The sequence below is a fragment of the Phacochoerus africanus genome, chromosome 9 (assembly GCF_016906955.1).
Source record: "Phacochoerus africanus isolate WHEZ1 chromosome 9, ROS_Pafr_v1, whole genome shotgun sequence".
Taxonomy (NCBI): domain Eukaryota; kingdom Metazoa; phylum Chordata; class Mammalia; order Artiodactyla; family Suidae; genus Phacochoerus; species Phacochoerus africanus.
In genome coordinates, this window is record NC_062552.1 from 67,732,503 (window position 1) to 67,758,626 (window position 26,124).

Genomic DNA, 26,124 nt, shown 5'->3' on the forward strand with positions numbered 1-26,124 from the left:
ACTGATTCTAAGAAATTCCATTTTACACGGTTTTTTAATAACAAGGATTGTGACACTTGCCCCCCAACACGAAGGTCACTTGGCAGAGGTAAATGTGTGTCAGCACACAGCAAAATGCCCGAACAGAAATCAAAAGACCTTTGAGCTGCTTAGACAAAGAAGACCTATCACTCTGACTGTTTTGGAATCTTTACCTTCTAGGGAACTAGAACTATTTTATAAAATGTTATCTGAATTTCAGAGACAACCACTACAGTAGTAATTCAATGTTACTCTGAAGGATGTCCTACACTCACTCTACATGACTAACTTAAATGAATCTATTAAACATCACTGCTTAAGTAACAATCTGGTCTTTGGCAAAGGACAGATCACGTGTTGCTTAAATAAAGACCTGAAAGGCTCTCCTCTACTGCTTGATTCACAATGGATGCCTGAAATAGTGAAGGGAAATTCCATGAAAATATTAAAGTTCTTCTCTAATGTGTTCAGTCGGTTTTAATTGCCAGTTGCCTTACCTATTTTTCAACTGTTCCCTTCCGAAGGTTGAAAAAATGCCTTATATTTTACATATTTTAGCATTATGGACTATCACATATATAGGCACATTGTTGTTAAAAAGCTGCAGTGTTTAAATTGAAATAAAACATATGCTTACAGGGGTAAATACTCCTGAATTAATACAGTTGTAGTAGATATACTTCCAAAATTGACTGAAGTCTGTGATATTAGAAAGACAGAAAATTTATCTAGTTTTAGCAAATGTCAAATCAGCAGCCATTGCTTTTAAGATTAATAAAAGATATAATGGTTTCTGGATAGCCTCTAAATAGAGATTACTATGAATAGAGAAGTGATTTACCAACAGTCACCACAATGAGATTTCTTTAAAGGTTACAATCATCAGTTATTTAGCTGAAACACTGCTGAGAATGCTTGGTCATTTCTTGAATAATGCATAATGTTCATTGTAGATTTGATCTGTATTATAACAATACAGATATTTCTAAAATAATGGAGAAAACTATCTGTTACCTTCCAATTGCTTAACATATCATTTCCATGAATTAATTGACTCAGGACATATTACACACTGTCACCTGAGCTTTCTTTCTGCAAGCCTAACTTGCAATAATCTGTACACAATGGGCATCACAAAGCAAACTCATCAACCTTTAAAGACTTTTAAGAAAAGATGTGATGAACACAGGGCAGAGTAAAGGACCTTCCTGAAGCAGTAAATTTAAATGATTAAATTTCTATATAGTTGTGGGGGACAAATTTAAATATAAGCTTTGAAATTTAATTATTAACAGGAACAACTCATCACATTAAAGAAATGTTGCCTACATCTTGTAAGTACTTTTCACATAAATTTCCAAATGCCTTTAGGTTTATTCAAGAGACTGCTTGGAGAAGCATGAAGTATAATGTCTATCTTTTTATTGTTGGATTATGAACAGCACTTCACATGATGCTGCAGGCTATTTATATAAGCTTGTTTATCCATATGAACTTCAAGGGCACAACACAGAAGACCTTAATAAATTAAAATGAATTTCTTTTGATGTTGTTGTTTCATGAATGTTTGATCAGAACGAGTAGCAGGTTTGCATTAAAGAACCAGAGTAAGGCAATAAAATATACATATATTGTACAGCAGAACCAGCTTACAGAAAGTACCCACTGCAGTTCTAGCTACCTTCAAGAGCCAAAGTAAACAGTACAGGGTCCTTATACTTCAGTACGGTACAGTCTTCAGTTCTAGACTATCACTGGTTTCCTGATAGAGAGAGGATACATGTCAAACCGGATGTTCTGCCATAATCTGGATTTAAAAAAAAAAAAAAAAAGTAAAATCTGGTATCTTCTTCCAGCTTCTATACATCCATCCCAATGTCCCCATTTTTCTCATTGACATCTCCAAGTTTCCCCATAGACTGAACCACGACTATGAGCAGAGACCACATTTTATCTTTTTTTATCCATCTTCATCATAATTAGTTACAGAGTTGAGTTGAACAAAGGTTCCAAAATAGAAATGAATTATCAGCCATAGTCAGAGCATTCTCACCTGGCAGGTTTGATGAAGGTGACAGAAATCAAATATCATTGCTAGAAATGATATGTGATAGAAAGATCCCTAGATATAAAAGCAAAGCAACAGGATTCTAGATCTCCTAACCCTTAACTATAAACCCTTTTCTCTATAATTTACTCACCTATTAAAATAAGAGCTTAATTCTTCATTATACTTTTATATCTCTGAAAGGCCATGATTCTAAAAGCAAGGAGGATTATCACAACATACAAGAACGGACAGTCCATGGAGCCATTAGATTTTTCTTCTTTGGCAGCCACCTCTACCAGAGAAACCTATAAACCACCAACTCTCTTAAAGAAAAGATGGAAATAAAATGTAATTATGCTAAACAAATTATAATTCCAGTCCCTCGATGTATTTCAAATTGAATAATAAGATTAAGAATCTATTTTGCACGTTGTGTGATTTCTAACAGGCTGTATTTATCCATCTATCTTACATGATTTGGAATAAAAACAACCTAGTAAGTAAACTCTTAGGTATACAATATATTTACTAAAATTATATTTGTATCTTTAACTTGGGAAAGTTACCACTACTTTAGCATCATAGAACAGGGACCAGTGTATTTCCAAGTTGTCATCTGCCCAAGTTAGGGCAGGACGGCTGTTAAAGGACAGTGTGAATGTCCCTTGGTTTATTTGTACTGTGCTACCTTACGTTGATATCTTGCCCTTGACAGCTATCTCTGTCGTATGTTCTTCTCAACAGTCAAATGTCATTCTTACACTTAGAACAGGAGTCTGTCAACTGTGGCTTGTGGGCCAAATGTGTTGGCAGCTGCCTGCTTTGTAACTACAATTTTATTAGAACACAGCCACACCCTGCGGTTTACATGCTGTCTATGGTTGATTTTATGGTACAATGGAAGAGTTGAATACTCCCCCAAAAAACTAAAAATTTACTATATGGCCTTGAATAGAAATATAATGTGTTTGCCAAACTCTGCTCTCAAGCAAAATAACCTGTTATAATATGAATTCTATTTTTTTCTCTTACATGCATAATAAACACAATTCTAAGTAGCAATAGCAAGAATATGAACAGATTCACACAGGCACACACATACATATGATCATACCTCTCAGCACAGAATTATAGTCACTGTTTTCTACCCTTCATTTTAATTTGAATCCTCTAAGAAGCTACAGCTTCCCCTGACCCCATACTCCTTCCTATAAAAGCCAAGAGTACAGGGACTTCAAAGGTAATTGTCAAGGTGTGATCACAACTAAAGAACATCATTCCTCCCCTAGAGGAGGCTGCCTGCAATTCTACCAAACACCCAATTTTATTCCATGCTCATCAAGGGCCTGGATACAAGCTTAAGGCACAAGAAACCAGCAGATCCTGTCCTACGCCTTGAATGACACACCGTTGAAGAAAGAAAATCAATGGCCAACACCACCACATGTACATCAATAAACATATGCATGCATATTCATATGCTTAAAATCTCATCAATTATTAGGAGCCTCAAGAACATGCAAGAAAACAACCCTCTTAAGTATCAGGGTGAAGAAGGTCTAAAATTTTGAAATACTAAGTTTTAAGGGTAACTTCACCAAGAATTGGGGGCACAAGTACATGTTTATATTTATAAATATTAAGCAATATGCATAAATACTTGAAACATTAATACATGGATTGTTTTATTATACAATAAAATCATTACTCAAAATGCCAGCTCCATTTGGAATCTGCTGCTTTCCTCTCTTTGGGAACCCAAACCAGAAAATATTAGCCCTACCCTTTAACAAATATTCTCATACTCCACCCATTAATAGTAATTTGTACATACTAGCGTAACATAAATTAAACCTAAGAAGCACTTTAAGTTATTTCATTCTCATTTCTCTGAAATCTTATCTATAGTGATAGACCAAATAGGCCAATAGACTTTTTGAAAATAAAAATAGAAATAGAAGAGGTTTATTTCACCTTCACATGGTGTCTTTCTCATGCAGAGTTCAGATTTCCATATTTGTATCCCTTTAAAGGATTTGATATGCAGGAAAAGAAGAAAGGATGATTGTAAACATTTCATCTGAGAGACTCTGGCAGACCACTATATTCCAGGATGAACAGTGGCTGAAACCTTACCTTTGACTGATGTGTTCGGTGGAGGGCCTTCCATCCGCAGGTTCCACGGAGGGTCCCCCTGGTTAGCAAAGTCCCTCATTTTCAGATAGCTGATTGTAAGTCGAATGATGGAGGCCTTGTCAAGCTGGCTAGTGATGGCTGCAGGAAGAGGCAACAACTTGGCCAATTCATAAAACTCAAAGTTTTCTTTTCCCCGGCGGGAGCGAGCAGCATCCCGAGACTTCTCCTTTCTCAATGCTTGTAAACTGGAATCAAAGGAGTGAAAAAGTGTCGTTTAGAACACGCGATTCTGTCTTTAGACAGAAACTGCTTTTTACTCCCCCCTCCACAACAAAAATTTACCAAAATGTTCTTCATAATTCCAGGGCCACAGTAAAAGGAGCTCCAGAAAATGACCACTGAAACCATCAACTCTATTTCTGGTATCATATGCCATAAACCAAATGCAATAAGTAAAAACAGTTTGCTTTTTTTTTTCTTCCAACACCAATGAATTGATATATAGTCACTGTTTCTAAGAAATAAGATTTACAGGTGATGCCTGATGTTATCAACTCTGAGAAATTTAAAAGATTGGGGTTGTATTTGTATATCTGTTCTTAAGTTATTGGCTTTGTTCATTTACCTGTTATCACTGTGGAATCACAAACCATCAAAATGACACATTTTTAAAATGTTTATTTCAATTATTATCTTGAGGAACAAAGGGTAACCACAAACACGGTTCATAGAATCAACAAATAAAACATTGGTGTGCTTCCAGCCCTCAATAAGAATTATGAGCTTCAGTCAGATAAAGAAAACATCCTATTGAACATGAAGATTTCAATGTAACTTTATAAATGCACAGGTAATTGGCTGATAAGAGAATACTTTAATTCTTTATTAATGAATATACATTCATAGATGGATAGATTCTCTGAGATACTAGAGAATAAAATATATCACCCAGAAAAGTCAAACTTTAAGATAATATAAATTTAATGTTGAAAGATAAAGCCCTGTATGGGTTATTAAAATTTATAAACATTATAGACATATTACTTCACAGAAGAAGCAACAGGTAAGATCCAGCATTTTCTTTTAACTATTCATGTGCATTTCTGTTTGAAGTTTGCTCACATTGCTGAGGGCAGAATCTGGCACAACTGAAGCTCTATGTGTGCATCTGACAGGAGAAATCCACCTACTCTGAATTGCTCTGTTTTTTATTGATGAAAAATAAATTCAAAATCAGAGCTGGTGATAAATAATTGGGCAATATTTAAAGAATTAAGGTACTGTTAACATAATTTTAAGCATCCATTCTATTGGACTTTGAAGGCATTTCAAATCTTTAAATCTATCATTCTGGTTTCCCATTACAAAAGAATAAGAGAAACAAGGAATGAAGCAAGACAGAGGAACAGACCAAAATGAGTTCAGGTGTGTGGCTCCAATCTCTTTTTAATATGAGCAACAATGTTCCATATTACCTTAAAGCATATCTTATATTGTTCTTAGTGGAAACACTGTATTCACTGCAGACCCTTAAAGTATCTTATTGAACATTTATATAATTTAAGTAATGCCATAATGCTCTGGTCAAATACTTGCTAAGCTAATATCCAATCAATTTCATGTTCATTCTATTAATAAAATATTCTGCATTAGCTGATGTATTTCTCAGAACTAGATAAATTAATGCTATCATTTTCAGAGTCACAGTAGTCACAGGTGACAAATCTTTGTCAATGTCTCTGATGAAAACCTTAGGCCAGAAACATAGCTAATTTGCAAGGAAAAGATGTTATGCTATTTATTTTCAAAAATCTTAGCTGCCCTCCATTCAATTCTTTAAATGCCCTATTTGACTTGTTGAAACCTATGTAAATAAAGTAAGAAATGCCTTAAAATCTGACAAAGTAAAACCAGGATCGCCAAGTCAACATCTTAGCCTAAAACAATGATTCATCACCTTCCCTCCATGTAATAAAAGTAATCTATCTAACACCACTTAAGTCAGCTGTGCCAAAAGAACTATGGCATTTGACATGTTTTATCTACCACTTGTAGAGTGCAGTGGTTCAAGTTCAATGCTTTGCTCTTTTGGTGGGCTCAGCTTACTTTTTTTTTTTTTTTTTTAAGTCCAGTAAGTGACTATGATGGAGCTCTAGAGCAGAGGCTACAGACTCAACGGCTTGCAGGGTTAAGGCAGGGAATGCCAATGAGCAAAGGGGCCTGATGGCAACTGTGGAGAACCAGAGGGTGACAGCCCAGGCAGAGGAAAGCACACAGCCTCAGCTGACCACTGCTTAGGAGGAAGGCCTGTCTGATGTTGCCAGAGATCTGGTGTTCCTATTTCTAAAAAACAAAATCTGAATTTTTGAATGGCATTTCCAGTTTTATGTTATGTTAACTAACTCAAGTTTTCAAAAATTATACAAACCAAATAAAACATGCTATTTAATCAATAAAGACACAGGGACTCATTTTGCAGTTGGGTAATAATTTGGGAAGCCAGTTTTGATGGAATTTTTACATGGATGTTACACGTAATTTTCCTTATACATGCCATTCAGTGATCACACATGGACTGATTTGTTCTCTAATTAAATTTACTACTAATATTACTAGTTTGTACTAGGAATTTCTCTATTCAACTGAAGCCAGGCAGAGGTTTAGGCACTTATTCTGAAATTGGTACTATGTCATAGACTCATCAATAATCTAAGGAAATAAGCTAATTCCAAGGGGGAAGCAAAGCCTATGATCATGGGGAGTAGCTCAATGGGCTCCAAAGGTGAGCTAGAGGGGAGATGGCTTCATTGTCCACCCAGGGACGGGAAATACGTGAACACTAATGCTTTTGGGTGCCTTGCCTAAACGCTGCCCTCTGAAACTTGACTTTTCTAGAATAGCACTTACTTTTATGTGTTCCCATACTATCTCCTTATTGTTTTTCTCTTCTCTGCCTCCTCCTTAAAAAAAAAAAAAAAATCTAACATGCATCATGTTACCCTACTAGAGTAATCTTCCTGGCCATAATCTTAATCACAAAGGGTTTCCATGACTCCCACATCACATCATTATGCAGACACCATAGTACAGAAGACTTTCAGAATGATAGCACTGTGTCTGTAATAAGTAGTAATTGGTTTTGAGGGCAACAGCAATAAAATACAGTCAAAGGATTACAAAGGTTGTGGAGATACTGATACAATAGATGAAGCTAAAGACCTTAAGATAAATGACAGATTGTGGATTAATCTTTTTCCTGCTTTTGTTAAGTAGAGCCTAGTTACAAGTAATTCTCAAATTGAATTAAGGACTACATTAAAACCTAAAATAAATCTGCATTTGTGCATTCTGTCCTAAACCCAAACATTATGGCTGCATTTCTCAATACTAGAGAAAGAATGCAGTAACTGTATGTGAGTAAATGTTATGGCCTGATCTCTGCCACCTAAACATGATTAAATAGTACGTTACTTCTTGGGCTGAAACTGTCCCTGATCTAACGTTCTTCCACTTAGACTGAATTGCACAAAGAGTATCTTAATTAATCCTCCACAAATTAAAATTTCAGCTCTCTTTGATGATGATTATCATTCTCACTAATAATTCTGCCACCAATGACAAAATCAAAAACTATTTCCAAAGACATACACACATATGATTTTCAGATATGAAAAATTAAGTATGTATGTGTACATTTTGGAGTTAAGTGACTTTCAGGTTTTCAAAAAAAGTCCATCACTCCAACCAGAAGAGTAGTAATCGTACAGAATTTCCTCTCATAAGGTTTAAACAGTTGAATTCTGCTCTCTTTCTGCCTTTGATGTTGCTAGTTATTAACTTATCCTAAACAAATATTCTTGGTTAAAGTAATATTATTTAATGTATGTATGTTTCCATTCAATACTTTCAAACAATTTTTACAATTTTCTATAGTTAAACCTTTAAGCACAGCTAACAAGTAATCAAAAAAGAGTTTACTAAGAATTAAAATTTAGAAGTCAGTCCTTCATAAATGTAACTTTTTAATCCTCCCCCGTATTTTAATTTCCTTTGGCAAGTTATATATTTCATGGAAAGAGTCTGATAAAGGGGTTACAAGGCTCACTTTGGCCACTGCAGGCATTATAATTCTAAGTCACTAAGCTAAGCCTCAATTTCTATCATCTTAGACCATGAGGATGACACACACACAGAGAATTTTGCAAATCTGCTGGGACTAGTGCAATGACTCACATGATAATTGTGTGAGAATATGTAGTAGTTTACCTAGACTACAAAGAAATAAACTCCTTAAACAATTCTGTCTTGTAACAGTTAAGATAGTTTATAAATTCCAAATGTCATAGAGTCTACCTCAAAGTTTTACTATAGAAAACAATTTTAATAAGTTGGAAAGACTTAAGAATGCCTAAAATATAGTGCACCCATCCTTCAACTTTCTTGGAAGCACAGGGATTAGGAGTGTGGGCTCTGCAGCCATACTGTGAATATTCATATTATCACAGTTACTAACTAGGCAGCCCTGGACAGATCTCTCAACTTCTTTAGGCCTAAATTTACCCATCTTAGAAATGGATATTTTGAGAGTACATACTTCATAAAATTCTTGAGAAGGGTAACTGAGCTAATGTATGTAAAGTGCTAAACACCTGCCATGTTGTAAATGTCGTATAAGCATTAACTGTTACTATGACAATTGTAAAACTTACCTGGGGGAAAAAAATCCCAACTGTTTTGACCCTGGTACCATATCTGATTATCACCTTATTCCTCTATAACCCTTAATAATTTTCTTTAACCAAGCAACTTTTCTGCCTACTTTAGAAAGCTCTTTCACAGTTTCTGTAATTCTAAATACCTTTTAGTTTCCCTCATTGTCCTCTAAAACTACTTTCTTTACTGCCATATATGACCTTCATTTCAGTAAGTTTTATTTCCCATGTGCAGTGTCAGTAGAAATTCAATCAAAAGCCTAACTTCTGCTTGGTGACAGCCCTAAAACTGCCCATTTATGAAACTTCTTCCACGTTCTCACAACTCATGATTCTCACTTTAAGGCTTTCTGCTGCCTCTCTCAGCATGTCTTCAGCACTAACAGAAGGCAGAGGGTAAGTGTATGGATTGTCGAACTAGACCAAATGGATTTAAACCCTGGCTCTGTAACTTGTTAATTATGTCAACTTGAGCACTTTAACTTTCTTGGCCTCAGTTTTTCTTACCTGTGAAATGGGATGATACTACTACCTGCTTCATAAGGTTCTTGCTGAAATTAAATAGAAGTAGTTTTTGTAAAATATTTACGATGGTCCCAGGCACACAGTAATACTGTATAGGACGTCTTGAATGAAAAACCTAAACTCATGTCACATTGACTGTTCTATACTTTGAGGTCCAAAATGCTCATTTGTAATTTACACTCTGTTCTCTTCAATACTATTTTCATCCAGTGGTTCTGACATACCACATGTGTACTTAAGTGAAATAAAACTATCTGATTACAGAGATACTGATTTTTCATTATAATCCTCCTTTTGCCTGTGTTCTGTCTGGTATATACTACATGTGCACTTAATGAGTTGTTCAAATAAAAAATACACATTTCGGAGTTCCTATTGCGGCTCAGTGGTTAACGGATCCAACTAGGAGCCATGACATGCGGGTTCGAACCCTGAGCTCACTCAGTAGGTTAAGGATCCGGCATTGTCATGAGCTGTGGTGTAGGTCGCAGATGCAGGTTGGATCCCACGTTGCTGTGGCTGTGGCATAGGCCAGCGAGTATAGTTCCAATTAGACCCATAGCCTGGAAACCTCCATATGCCACAGGTGCAGCCCTAGAAAAGACATAAAAGAGACAAAAAAAAAATACATGATTCATTAATGGAAGATTAAAGTCTTATGAATAAATGATTTCCTGAACTGGAAATAAGTGGCCATTTTTCAGTTTACTCAAGTAGAAAAATGTGGCACTGAATTGTACAGCAAGCAATTTTGTTTACATATAAAAATGAACAGCCAAACAGTTTAAGGAAATGGGTTACTCAAGATGACTGTGAAAACTTCTATGGGAGACTTCAAAATTACAATAATAATTACTAGTCAGACGAAGTACATATGTACTCCTATTAGGAAGAAGATCTTTTAAAGTATCTTCCAAAACATCAATTCTAAAAGTTCTTGATGTCAGGCAAAGCCTCAAATCCAGAACCATGGAGAGCTCACCCAGAACAGCTGGAGCAGGGAGGACACTTAAAAGGGCAGATTCATTCCCTGCTTTGGTGTCTGTATAGGAGGCAAGCCCCAATCACAAAATTCGACTTGAGCCAGAAATGAGACATGGGAAAAAAAGGTTAAAAGCTTAAAAAAATAAATAGGCACTGCCACTATCACAAAGCCATTATTAGGAAATCGACACAGGATTAGCAATCTCTCCAAAGCTGCCACAGAGCTGGATAAAGGTGTCAATTGTTCAATGGGCCACTTGTCCATGGTACAAAAAAAACAGATAACTTTGGATGTGATGATTCATTAAAAGAGGTAAGTAACACCCTGTAGCTGATCAAATTTAGCTTTACAAAATTGATTACTTTGGCTTCCTACTTCACAGAAATGGTTATAATGATTATGCAAATGATATAGCTGGCAATTTTCAGAATATAACAGCAAAAATAATAATTATCACAGAGAAACAACTGAGGTATATAAACTTAATCAAATGTTTCTTTTTCAATGATGTCTTCATAACCAGATTTCTATCACCTTTTTTTTATAAACTGTATTTGTATTTGTGGAAATTTTCTTATATGAACATTATCAATAGATCCCCACTATTTCTAAATGAAAATCCTCTCTCTAAGCCTCAGCTTTAGCACCTTCATGTAAACTTTTAGAATAACCAGACTTTATAAAAGAACAGGGCAGGTTCTGGTCACCTTACTACAGGGGAAAGGAAAGGTAGAGTCAAAACCACTTTAAATTTTACCTTTTTAAAGTACTTCTAAGGAGCTAGACAGGCAGGTTTTTATGGATTTTCCTACTTGTTTTGCTTAGGAGAACCCAGCACTACAGACTTCTACTATTTATCAATTAATCTGGCATGCAGCCTCAAAGGAAGAAGGTCGACCTGTATTAAAAATGCAGCCATCAAAAATTCATCAAAGGCTGCAGCATTTTAACTCATGAACCTTTGAACACCTGCATACTTGTCAGATCTCTGGTCATAGTTAACAGTGAAATCTATAGTTACTCCGGTACCTACACCTGCCCTGACATGAGCTGAATGAGGAGACTTCCCAGGGAAAAAGTACAGTAAAGATTCCATAGGCACTGCCTGCCCTTCCTTCATTACTTTCAATAAAACAGCCCCCCACACATTGACATCACACAGGGGTCAAAGTCAATCAAATCAGCCTACTGCAAAGAATAAAAGTCTTTGAGGAGTAGTTTCTCCCATAATTGTAAATATCAGCTTTCTTACAAGGTAATATAATTGAGAAATGCATAAACAACTATCATCTGGTAAGATTATGTAGAACATAACTTAGAAATTGAAGTCTTTTAATGTTCTTCAAGAAACAGTAATAATTTCAGAAACCTTCCTTTAATGTGGGAAGAAAGCAGTATAGTATATATGCTGGAAGTTAAAACTGGAACCTTCAAGTTCAAGGTAAGAACTCTGCTGCTTAACTAATGCACTGCTCATAGCTGTCATCATTAATTTATGTTAGCCTCTGTAAACATCAAGAGTATAATAGGCCAATTTCACAACTAAATATAGATGCACATTTTGCCCTTATATAAATGGCAGATTGCTGCTGTAGATCATTGCTGCAGCAACACGTCAGTAAAGATGCACTGTTTGATGGTCTGATGCTCACACAATATATAAAACCAGTTGTAATGGTTGTTTGGAAGCAAAGTGTAACATAGCAGCAAAATTTCATTTGTTCCACAAACTCAGGATATATTAAGCTTGGCTGACAAAGACTGTTTGATGTGCTAAATCAGTTTGACCTTCATTCTTGCCTTATTTTTCTCATTTAACATGTGAAATGACCATAATTTTCCCCCATGTAAGAAAATTCATGAAATTGATAGCTTAAAAACAGTGTCAAAAACATCTGCAACTGCTAACACTTGATAAAGTATCAAAATCGAGATGCATTCTTAAAATGTTGAAACTAAGATATATTCTGATCGAATAATCATGACCCATTTTTGACTTGTGGTAAAATAGATCAAAAGAGTAATTAAAACCATTTAATGGAATGCCTTCCCTCATCTTCAGAAAATGCCTTGTGTATGTTTGAACTTAATAATTAAATTAATTGGTTTTAGCCAATGAGCATTTTTCTTCTTAACACTTTAAATAAGAGGATTTAATTCCAGAATGAGTCATTAGAATAGTAATAAAGAAAGCTGAGAGGTCTGCACAATCCTTTTCAACCAATGTTCACCTTGATTCAAATAACCCTTGAATGAACCACAGCAAGACCATACTATTCATTGTACGCTTTGGTGTCTGCCAAAAACCTCCTGAATCAAAGTGTTTTGTTCTTCATTTTCCCCTAGAACTTTAAGCTATCCACTGGCAGTTCCATAATAATAGAAAAAAAGAAAAACTGCAGCTTTATCAAGTAATTTCTCTCCACCCAATAAACAGCACTTTACCTTGGAGCAAGTTGTATATTTCACACCTCAAATTTCTATTTACCAAATCAGCTAATCACTTCACAATTGAACTCAGAACAAAAAAAAATTATCAATTAAAGTGGTTGAAACTCCCGCAAATTATCATTTAGGAATGAAGTAATTGCTTTCATCAGGGCAGAAAAGCCCGCCAGAACAGAAATGTCACTTTAGATTAGTGTTCTCACTCCTGAAGCTATGGATGACACAGCTGATATAAGACTAAATGCCAAGACCAATCAATTGCTTTTGTGGCTCTGCTCTGAGCTGCTGTAAAAGGGGCCATTTTCTGGGATCTACTCTTCATTATAGTAAATGCTATCTCCTTGGTAACATAATTCCATTTCTCATAAATTCTGTCTGAGAGCATTGTCCTAACAATGGATGTTTGTGGAAAAGAATGCTGTTGGTTTAATGCACAGAATTAAGTGTGAATGGTTGTCAAACTACTAGAGTTTACTAGTTCTTAAACATAAATTGAAGTCTTATACATTAAAAGAATTTGGGGGGGGGGAATGAATGTCCTGAACAAGGGTAAGATACTGTATTTGAAGGTTCTGTGCTACTAGTTTAGAATTTTGACTATCCGAGTATTTATCTGTCCTGTACATTAAATCAGTCAGCTCTCACCAGAGGTGGTGAACACATCACTTACTTTCTCAGCAGTGTCGTTTGCAAATGTGAAACCTCAGAAGCAAATATGGACTCATTAGGCAACTGCATGCAATTTATGAATAGCCACAACTGCATTAAAAGAAAAAAAAAGTGTTCTTTGAGCTGAGCCATTCCTGGAAAGCATCCAGATCTTAATTTGTATTGTTCATCCCCCTGAAGTTACAAGAATCTGGGTTGCAAGCTCCAATTAAAAGGAAATTGAAGAAGCTAATATAGTGAGAAAGCAGCAATTCCCTGCACTGCTCTCTTCAGGTCTGAAGTTTAGAAAGAGATTCAGGATCACGGGTCTTTTCCCGACATGGGATAAAGGCTTTCTCATCCTGGTGAGCACACATGTGTAACTTCCATTAGCAGTAACAGAAGTCGTGAGCACACATTGAGAGGAAAGTCTACTGCTAAATATTTGAAAGGGTCAGAGCATCTCTGCTGAAAGGCAAAATGAGAAGGAATGGTGGGCACCCTGGGATGGCAGGACATTTTACTAACCATCTAAAGGGCAATGGCTGGAATTCCTATCACTCCACAGAACTATATGGTTAATGTTCATAATATCAATGGCTGGAGAGTACACACGTTGCTTCTACTTTTTACGATTATTCAGTACCATCAAAGAACAGCATGGACTTTAACATCATCATAACAAAGGCAAACATCTTTGAGTGTCTACTAAATTTCAGGGTCTAAACATTTTAAACATTACCTTTAATTCACAACTGTCAACATCAGCAATGAGGCAGGGGAAACTAACAGCCACTATGGGAGGCAGATGATCTCTGCTGGATATCAATGACCCTAAAACAATATTGCTTTCAGCCCCTATTTCAGGGGACCACTATATGGGTTTTATACTTTCTCTCCTACTTTCTGCACCCATTCCCCAAAACTAGGAGTTTTCTTGTCTCTGGAAGGGGTTTCCCAGATCCTAGATTTTCAGTGCAATTGGTCACCCTGGAAATATTATTGTCTCACATCTCAAAGATTAGAAGATCAAAGCAAAGGTGGAAAGTAACTTGCCCAAAGCCAGTGATGGAGCTGGAATCCGAACCTTGGCAAAATGACTCAAGTACATCCTTCTTGTCACTGTACTGCCGCTATAAGAATAAAACCCTCATGATTCCCCTCTTCCTTTGATATTTATGACCATTAAGTCACTCATAAAGCATTATTTAATTTGTACTCACCCATATAAACTCCATAATAGTTGTTATGAAAACATTAATTCATTAATGAAATGTCCAATAAACCCCCGATTTTTTGGGCTCATAAACACATTCCAATTTGAAGTACATAAATTTGATCTTAATTGCTCTAAGTCCCAAACTAAATTACTTTGGAATTCAAATTCAAATGACCTTTTCTAGAGGGAAAATTCAATTTTTTCCTTTAATTTTCTTTAAGTGTGATTTCAAACACTTTTGAAAGTACAATGAGTGGAAGAAAGCTTTTGAAAAGTTTCAAGCTTCATAGGAAACACTTGGAAAGGAGAAAGCATGCTTTGACAAGTTTGAAGATCTTTAAGTATGAAAAATGAAAGTTATGGTCACATGAACAGTGCAAACAGCACACACTTTTACCTGACCTCAATGAACACACCATTATGCCATCATATCTGCCTGTATTTTTATGAAATAATTCAGGTAAATGGTCACTCTTTCTTTAAACACTACAATTGAGAATACAGGTCCACCAGTCTAAAGAGATAATACACTTCATCCACCATCTAACTAACTTTTCATCAAGATTCCAAAAGCATGGTATATAGTTGCCAGGGGTGTACATTGTTACAATTTCCAGAAGAAAAAAAAACTGTACATTGTTATAATTTCTAGAAAAATTGTACATACTACAATTTCTAGATAAAAATACATATCCCAAGTAGAGTAAGGATATAAACAAATATATTCTAAAAGAATATTCATGGACCCTTTGATAAACTTTAGAAACAAATTATGGATACTCTCAAGATACTGAACAAAGATTTTTTTAAAAAAATCTTCAATGACTAGGGAAATTTTTTAGAATATGTTAAGAGATAAAAAGCAGTTTATAAAGTAGCATTTATAGTGGGTCAAACAGCTATAGCAATGTATCTATATCTATACAGATGGATACAGAGAAAACATAGCCAAACTGGGATTCATTCCCACAAGCCCAAAACATTAAGATTGCTTACTTCTTCATGGTAGAAACCCCTTGCAGAGGAGCCATAAGGTGGGAGGTGCAGGGGGGAGGTCAGGAGATAACTAATTTCTGAAGTTTCTTCAGTCAACATGTATTTTTAATATAAAAGTTACTTTATAATGTATATATGTGTATATATAATGTTCAAAGGTATTTTTCATTTAATAAATGGTTTAAAATGCCATCCTGTTGTCAGTCCTTGCAACAGTAGGGCCTAAAAAGTATTTGGAGAAAATGCTTGGCTTGGTCATTCCTATAAAAGAGAACTGGAATTGAATAAGCTGGGAGAGGTCTTCATCCCCGTTCTCAAGTTATCCCACATGGGTCTCCAACCAAATGACAGAGTCCTTTAGTCACAAGCCTATATCCTTTGGGGTGCCTAAACCCCAAAGCAGTGTGTTGCCCAGTGTACAACAGGCCAGCTACTTGGTTGGAGATAGAGCATGCTACCACTTAATGACTTTTTTTTTCCATGTGTCACTAACTCCTTGACACCCTGATGGCAGCATAGAGTCTTCCCTGGGAGCAAATACAAACAGATAAAATGTTGCACAGAATGGGCTTCCTGAAGCAAAATCTCAGATCCTGACTCAAGTCTTTATTAAGAAGCTGCCTCACAGAGTTCCTACCATGGCTCAGCAGTTAACAAACCCATCTAGCGTCCATGAGGACACGGGTTTGATCCCTGGCCTTGCTTAGTGGGTTAAGGATCCTGCATTGCCATGAGGTGTGGTGTACTTCACAGATGTTGCTTGGATCCCGCGTTGCTGTTGCTGCGGCTGTGGTATAGGCCGGTAGCTACAGCTCCGGTTAGACTCCTAGCCTGGGAACCTCCATATGCTGTGGATGCAGCCCTAAAAAGACCAAAAAAAAAAAAAAAAAAAGAAGTTGCCTCAGTAATATCCTGAGGTCTCTACTAAGTTCTATAATGCTGATTTAATTATCATAATCAGGATCACTCATTATTTTTTTATTGAGTGCTGTACTTCCCACTTCTAATAGGTATTGGCCCTCGGTAGTAGCTTGGGTCTATAGCTGTTAGACTATCTATCTATCTACACACACACACACATACAGCCGCCAAGATGTTTATGTGCCAGGGATTATCATGTAAGATTTAATTTGCAGAACCAAAATACCTCACTGAGGTACTTTATAAAGCAGGATAACACACACAACATCTGTTTATTTCTAGGCTTACTTCACTGAGTCATGAAACAAGTCCTTCATGAATCCTACATTCTTTTGAAAAACTCTGATAGATGTGTGGTCCTCTCAATTAAAATCAGACTTTGAGGAACTCCAAGTAAGTAATTCTGAGCCATATCTAACTATGGAACAGGATGATGAAGGTAGGTAACATTTCAGTGTATAAAATAAATGTTCAAAATATATGAAATAAGAGTTAAATAATTAAGCATCTTTAAAGTGTCATGAGTTTTCAAGCTGTTCATAAAAAAACAGAAGGGTATCACAATGTAACTATATATGAACCTAAAAAGACCCAGTTATCTTATTAATTCAAAGTGAGCATGGAATTGACTGATTGTGAACAAATAATTACAACTTTAATAGTAACATGAATCCCAACTATTTATAGAAAGTTGTTCTCAGATGTAAGAAAGCACATGAGGATTTGTAAACTGATGTGAAGGGGCAATCGAAGTCAGTGATTTGCTCAGTTGGCCCCTATCACAAAGCCTCCATACACAACCTCGGGACTTCAGTCTATAAAACACCAAAATGATTAGTTGGGAAAATACAAAATGTATACCAAGTAGTTGATCACTTCCTCCCTGTCAGCCCAATATAGTCCTTGACCAAAATGGAGAGTCTGCAACCTTTTACCCACCCATAGGCACTTTATAGGAGCTCTTCCTTAAATTCACCTGCTGTCTTCTACGCATTTCATTTCATTTTGTTTGGACAGAGATATTCATCATTACATGTTTTCCCTCAAGGTCTCCTTTTTGAGTCAGCAGCCAACAAAAGATCCCTTACTTAAGTCTTCACTTTCACTTCTCCCAACAGCAGTTACACAGTTTGCAGATCATTGAGTCACCAAGAGCCAAGTGGCAACTCTGTCAAGTTCCCTTAGTTGAGAACCTGAGTCACTTTTCAAATGCATATTATGTGCTTACACATGCATGCACATTCCCTCATATAAACACAACATTGTTTTAAGGGGACTGAATTATGTATGTGTCTGCCTCCCGTTATGACCTCACCAATTACTCAACACTTCCAAAATTCTTGAGACGTGGTACATGAGCATTACTAGCATTAAAGATGGTGTTTTATTAAATATGACAAGATGTCCTTCAAATTCAATTCTCTTCCCCTTCATTTCTGTCTCCTCATTTTCTTCTATACATTCTCCTCATAGAATCATGCATTTGATTTCATCATATCTCTTCTTGAATTCATATATGAAAGAAGAGCAAGTCAGGGATTTTTTTCTTTCAGGAATTATCATCAGTCTAGAATTTAAGTTAGAAATTACAAACTCAAATACCTACAGAAACCAACAAAATTATAAGTGAATAAAGAGGACTAGATGACAGAAAGCAATGCAACACTGATTATGAATATCAACTGGCCCTCAGTGTGGTACAGGTAACAGGGAGTGGCGGGGAGTACAGCAAACAGGAGAGCACTTGCCTAGCCAACAGGAGGCATACATTATTCAGGGGAAAAAAAAAACAGCAAAATTGTTACTAGATGGGAATGTAGACCCCAAAGTTGCCAGACAGGTCTTAAACCAGAAATCTAGATTTTTTAAAAAATGGAAAATCTACCAATTTTTGAAAATACCTAGCATCTCATTTTAAAAACACAACATTTTGCAATTTCCTATGGATCCCATTTGGCCTCTGAAGATCTGTAGCAGTCAGGTGACATTGAAGAAATGAGGAAGAAGCATAAAATAGAGGGAAATGCAGGAAATTAGACTGGAAGAAAAGAAACTGTATTAGCAGTGATTTTTCTCAAAGTAGAAGAATCTCTCCTTTTACTTGGAACTATTTTACAAATTTTCTATAAATAACCAGGAAAAATTGGATTTGTTACTATTCCATAGAATCTAACTATTATTAAAAAGTCTCTGAACATTAACAATGCTCATGCAGGAGTTCCCATTGTGGCACAGTGGAAACGAATCTGATTAGGAACCATGAGGTTGCAGGTTCAATCCCTGGCCTTGTTCAGTGGGTTAAGGATCTGGCATTGCCAGGAGCTGTGGTGTAGGTCTCAGACGTGGCTCGGATCTGGTGTTGCTGTGGCTCTGGCATAGGCTGGCAGCAACAGCTCCAATTAGACCCCTAGCCTGGGAACCTCCATATGCTGCAGGTGTGGCCCTAAAAAAGACAAAAGCCAAAAAAAAAAAATACGCATGCATGTTTGTGCAAAGACTCATTCACCACATTTCAGCCACATAGTTTCAAACACTTAATCACAACTGAAGTTTCACTCAGTTCAACATGATGGCATCATACATATATAAAAATCTTTCATTTAAAAAAAATAGCCCTTTCAAAGTGAGTCATCATTGTGTGATCCTCCCTGTCCCCAGATCAGTGATTACGTTAACAATTTCTTAAAAGTGCATGCTAAACAAGACTTTGTTGTTATTAGTGCAATAATAGAGTTGAGAGGCTATGTCGTGCATATACAAAATGTCCTCAATAAGCATTTGTTGAAAGATGATTATGTTAATGATGATCTGAATGTCCTTAAAAGTCATGATTTAAAACAGTAAACAAGTCATCCACTAGTACTGCTCTTGCAATTAAATCTACCCAGTAAATCAGTCCTTAGGATGCTCTTGCTCTTATAGTAAACAAGAAAGGAGAAAAGGAAAGGGAAGAAACACAGATACTCTTCCCTCTCCGCCAAACCTTGATATAAATTCTTCCCTGTCAAATATACTTAAATTCTCAAAACACAATTTTGTCCCCTTTCTATGCTCCAGAAGTGGTGCTACAGTTAAGTGCCAAACTGAGACAGGGAGAAAGAAAAGAGCCCACCTCATTTCTGTTAATCACACAGCCGTATTCAGAAGGCCAGATCACTGTAGATCCTTCCCATGAGTTGCACAGAGACAGAACAGGGGAATTTGGAAGGGGAAAGCCCAAATCTTCACATAATTATTCTACCTCTTTGCTAGATCTGTGTTGTTTATGTGCAACCAGAAACACAAAAAGGTAGACAGACGTAGTGCTCCAAAGAGAACACGCACGACATCTTGGAGAAAAGATTCTCGATGGCAGGGTGCCTACCAATTAAGGTGAACTATTCAAGCTCTACAAGTTTCAGGAAGACTGAACAAGACAGGCATCTAGAGAAGAGTCCTGCAATTCAATACAAGTTTTTGGAACTACTGTTTCCTATAGCTCAGTCTCCTCTACTTCTGAGTATGCTTATTTACTTTTTAAAATTATCTATCTATATTCATACACATGTTATATATACACATATACAGAGAGAGAGTGCATAAAAACATATTAAGGGAAGCACATCTGTTTCCTTTACTGGGTCACCTACGCCATCTCACTTCCTTCTGTCTATAGGCTCCTAATCTCTGGCAGTATCTCTCTCTCCCTCTTGGATGGAGGCTGGCAGCTCAGGTGGAAGAGATAGCTATGTTGTCTGTGTGCAGAGTCCCCAGCTATATGAAATTGATCAGAATGGCACCATTCTAGTCAATTTCATTCACAGCGGGTGGAAGCAAGAGAACATTCCTAAGTGAGAGTCAGGCACCACTCTTCATCCACAGCATACAGGACTAACTGTACAGTAGATCTCAAATGAAAACACACACACACACACACACACACACACACACACACACACGGATGCACACACATGCATGCATGCATGCTCACACTGCTGAAATGCTTCCAGGGCAGGCATAAGTCCAATTTGTGCCTCCCCTCCCCTGCCTCCTGTATATGTAATACTGTAAAGAATGGTGTACACCTCACTGTAGGCTATAATTTTATTGATAGACTCTGATGACATTATAAAATCCATAAGGGCAAAGAGCAAGTGATTTGCTCATGTCACTAGAAATCCAATACAAAATTATAGCTTTCATTTAGGAGCCTTTTTAGAACTTTTTTTTAAATCAGTCATGATGCATAGTTATCCATACCTGCATTTGGTTCATGAAGACAAGGGCGGGGAAAAAAAAATATAAGCCATTTCCTACGGAAAAAAAATTACCCCAAATTCTTCATTCTTCAAATGCACAAGGACAATCCCAGATTTTTTTTTTAGAAATTATACCTATTGTGAAAGATACGGCAAGCAAAAATGAGAGCAAATTTGACTCATTTCATAAAGATTTCTAGAAACATTCATTTATAGGCTATATGTGCTATATGGAAATTTAGATCTTAACATACAAAATTAAGTATAAGTCTTTTGATATATGTTACAAATGAGCTTGCATAAATTCCTAGACCACTGTGCATCAAAAGCTGGAACACTGAAAATCATGCCTCTTTACTCCATGTCCATGGACTCGGCTTTCACATGAGCTCCACAGGTACCATGAGTCCTCGTCTAGATAGTGCAGATTTGGGTGAAGTGCTTAAATTCCCTGAAGAGCCACCCATACATGCACTTTCACAACTTCCATTTAACAAATCCTCATGTGGGGTTAAGGTCACATGGAAACATGTCAGTGCCAAGGAAATTCTACTACTCCCAAGGGAGAGGGATTTTTCTATTGAAAGTTAAGAGTTTTCTTCCACGTTGTACTCAGGACACTTGTATTCCTAAGCAGGAACAGACTAACTGAGCCAGGTCCCTCCTAGCACTTGATGCTCTCAGTGGGAGGTCCTAGAAGGAATAACATATAAGAGTGATTTGTGAGCAGGTCTAGACTAAAGCAACTGACAGATCATCTGGAAAATAGAGTTAACTGGGTAGATACAGGTGGTCTGCATAAGGAAGCTATTCAAATTTTTTTTAAATATGACTGAGAAAATCACATTTATTTATTACACTCAAATACTGATCTGTAAGTTGCAAGTCATGGGTTCTAAGCCAAGCCCTGCCGCTAATAGGTCTATGATTTCAGACAAGACATCTAATGTCAGGCTCTATGTTTTCTCACCTGAGAAACGAAGGGACTATCTTCTAGGACATCCTTCCCCTTAAGGAATCCATTTTTCACTTATGTTTTTATCACAGAATGTTAGTGAAACTTCTGGGACTCAGTTTGATGTGCATTAAAGTTATTACCCATTTTCTCTGCACTTTTAAAATGATGTGTCCTCCCCACTCCTTCTTCCACTGTTCAGCCTGTTGGTACCTAATACAGCCATAGAGCTTCCAAAAGCAAATATGCAGTCAGATTTGCACATACAATTCAGTGAGGCTGCATGGTTATTAAACTTATGAACGACACACAAAAACTGATTCAATTAAAATTTCTGATTAAGAACAATGAAACACTCTTCCGCATTTCCAAAGGAAAGCCTGGGTCTTCTCCAGAATTGACAAAGCAGAGCGTAGAACCACTTACCTTTAAGACAATAATGAGTATCAGCTGTCTATGCTAAAAGACTGCCATTTGTGTAAGACTTACAGCTCTGTTTTAAACATAAGCTTTATTTTTCCCCACTGGTGGGTGGGAGAAGTTCAAATGATGGCAAAGCTGGCATTGCTAAAATATGCCAGCTTACTTTCTATGTATAGTATAATGTCCTCGAACATTCTCACACGATGTCAAACATCTTGAACAAGGAATCAACAAACACATATTGTTGCTGTCTAGTGTTAGACTAAATCCAAAGCAAACAATTATCTTTATCTGGTGAGCACCAGTATTTTTGGCACTGGGTAGACATAAATGCAATACTTTTATCTGCCCCCAAAGTAAGTAATGTTTATACTTTTTCCTATCTGTTTGTGTGGCTAACTCCATAGTTCTATTACAAATACAGGCTTGAATCCCATGAGATGTTCTGGTCTGGTCTGTACCTGACATCAAAGCAACCACCATAACACCTGCAGTACCTATTAAGCCATTGTAAACATCACTGGCAAAGTAGTGATATAGCTACAACATTCCATCAAGCGACTCATGTCAAAGATATGTGACCACTGGTATCATTTCAGACTACATTATTCTTTCATTGACACAGAAATCTGATTTGCTGTTAATACTAACTCCTAAACCTAAAAACAACATAAGCAGGTCCCAGTGTGTCACGTCTGAAATTACTTTAACTACTAAGGAAAAACAAAACAAAACAAAACAGCAAGCCCTATGAATCCCATGTTAAATAAAATCTTTCAACTGAAATGTATGGAAAATTTTTAATAGCATAAACAATGTTTACATTAATTTCACTTCAACTTTTTCCAGCTGGAGCAGCACATTTGGAGGAACTCATAGTCTTGATCTGATAGTGAATAATATTAAGCTCAAAGTTCTAGAAACCCCCAAACTATAAGTATACCAAATTTGAAGTGAATGAAAGTAGAAGCTTAGATAGGAGAGACTAAAAGAGAAAAGGAAGCACCTTTACAAAGAGCTATTATACCTGATAGGCTCCATGTAAGACAGTTGAAATGTGAGCTTCAGTATTCAAAATATAAAGGATACAATCATATGTCTGGTTAACTTACAGGAAATAGTTCCAGAGACAATTTTACACTAACTACAGTGATTTGGGCAATTTTTTAAAATAATACCAGCCAATTTCTCTCCATTATACTCTGCTGGCAGAAAATAAAACATTTTTCTTTGAAATGATTGCCTTTGGTTTTGTTAAATCATGCATTCTGTCAACATGTGGTCACCATTTTTACATGATCTTTCTGCTTCCCTAGAAAAGAATGAATTCACAGTCTGAACCCTGATATAAATATGTAATCTTGCAACTGTTAAGGCTTCTTCTATTACTGCAAAATGAAGAGATAAGAAATGGATATGGCATCAAAAGAGATGAAACAAAAAAAGAAAAAAAATGACCAAATAATTTTAAAATTCAAATTCTTATATCTACTCTATAGCTAAATGAAGAAAATGCCTGTGCTGATCATTTCTCCTACTCTAACACAAAGGCATTGTGCAGAGTTCATAATTTTAAACCACTAATATAAGAAAACAAATTTTAAAACCCTACTTATGTCAAGAGATGTGTTCTAGCAATTTCTCTGTAGCTAGCAAAAGGTTAGAGAAGCAGAGGTTATAATAAAGTCTTAGAAGAAACATTATCATGTCATTAAATAAAGACTTTGGGGATGTAATTATAAAATGTCTGGGCTAAAATTGCTTCCACTCACCACGTCATCCTCTGCACATTTTTAAAAACTAAACTATTTTGCAAAAAGTACAGATATTTATTTTGCTGCTGCCCCTCTGGGTTTTTGTTTAGTGATACAGTGAGACCATACCTCTTTCTAGGGTAACCATTGTGATGTTGTCTCCCCTAGCAGTGGGATTTCCTTGACAACATTGCTTTTACTTTGCACAACAGCTTGAACATTTAATTGAGAGCCCAGTGCATCTCAAACTAACTTACAGAAGAAAAAAAAAAAGCATGTTAATCCTAAGAAAAACAGCTGAGATATTTCAAATGGGTAAAGGCAAAAAAAATTACAGATGAATCTAGAGGTGGATGAAAATATAAAGGGCCAAAAGAAAGTGATAACTTGTGTATATGAAAACTGGTAAATGGGAAGACGCTAACACTCGGGGAAGTATTAGCAACTTGCCCAAACTCGAAGTGTGTCTGGGCAATGTAGAGGAAGCAGTTATTTGTTCCCTTCCCTCTGAACAGTTAATATGGAAATTACAATGTACAATACAGAGGATGCTATTTAAAAAGATCTTCTACCCCTGAGGAGCAAATGAGGCAAACATCTAGATAAGAATTCAACTGAGGTGACTCTCTGCTTGTAATAGGATGCTCTGAGTCTCAAGAGCACAACCACCATGCAAGGAGGATGGAGAAATAAATGATACTTCTTTGTCAAGGTAAAGCCTCCAGTTACTAGAACCCAGCTGGAAATGTCAACCAAATCAGAATGATTTTTGTACTCTTGACTTCTTAGGTGAGGAAAACACAAGGAAATCACCAAAAAAGGCCAATAGTAATAGATTTTTCATTTTTCGGTCAACCACAATTCTCAGATGTTGGGTAAAGTGGATACATAGTCACCCCCATTCCCTGCACTTCCCCTATCTCCATCCCATACTGACTGATTCGGATCAGAAAAAAAAAATGTCCTCTGTCTTGTAAAAACTCTGAATAATCAAGTCGAAACCCAGTCTCTCTCAGGATCCTATACTCAGAGCATGGGGAAGTACCGATTTCTGAAAAGCAGCATATGTAGAAAGGGCACCAGACAGCACATCTCCCTGGGCTTCAGACTTCCAATTTATCAGATGGAGGAGAGGAGTTCCCATTGTGGCTCAGTGGTAACAGATCCAAGTAGCATCCATGAGGACACAGATTCAATACCTGGCCTTGTTCAGTGGGTTAAGGATCTGGCATTACTGTAAGCTGTGGTGGAGGTCGCAGACGAGGCTCAGATCCCAAGTTACTATGGTTGTGGTATAAGCCAGAAGCTGTAGCTTCTATTCAACCCCTAGCCTGGGAACCTCCATATGCCACTGGTATGGCCCTAAAATAAAGAAAAATATATATTTTTTTAATTTTAAAAAGACAGAGGGGAAGAGTATTTTCTAGAGTATTTAACACCCTTCTTCCAACAGCTCTAATATCCATTTCATTCCAAGAATTTCATCAAGGGGGTTAAAACAAAAACACTGTTTTGCCTAACTCAGGATTGGCCGAAATACAACTATATAGGATATCATGTTTTCTAACCAGCATCTAACAGCAATACCATGTTACAGAATTGCAGGCATCATCAAGGGCTTCCAAAAGTCTGACTGGTGTTCTGCTGGCCGTATTGGCAAGATCTATCCTCAAGTGTTAGTGTAGGCAATTACCACCTGCTAAAACTTTGAACTGAAACCCCCACCTAAAGCCTCTCTAGTTCAAGAGAATGCTTCCTAATCATTAAACTGTGTGATCTATTCTTTTAAAAATTTACAAAACATAAAGAGATTATAGTCCATTCCTTGTATTTACCACTGGCCAAAGTTAAAAAAGAATTTAATAAAAGTACCTAATAATTGAGCACTTACTATACTCTTAGCATTGTGCTAATTAATTGTTTCTTATGGTTTTTCCTCACTGAATCCTTTAACAATATATGGTTATGTATTTGCAGATGAGGACAGAGGCGTTTAAAGTAGTCACATTATTTGCCTAAAATTTCTCAGCTAAGTCCTTGCACAGCCAGGGTTCAATCAAAAATTGAATTGTCTGTCAAAATACTCATGTTCA

General features: G+C 36.6%; 1 protein-coding gene across 3 annotated transcripts in view; it reads right to left on the reverse strand.

The window, feature by feature from the left end:
• The window catches only part of NPAS3 (neuronal PAS domain protein 3), an 866,013-nt gene that overhangs the window by 595,642 nt on the left and 244,247 nt on the right, over nt 1-26,124 (reverse strand). For all 3 annotated transcript variants that reach the window (XM_047795435.1, XM_047795436.1, XM_047795434.1), the window contains exon 2: nt 4,208-4,452. In XM_047795435.1, coding sequence (XP_047651391.1) covers nt 4,208-4,452 — 245 coding nt within the window. The remainder of the gene's footprint in view (nt 1-4,207; nt 4,453-26,124) is intronic.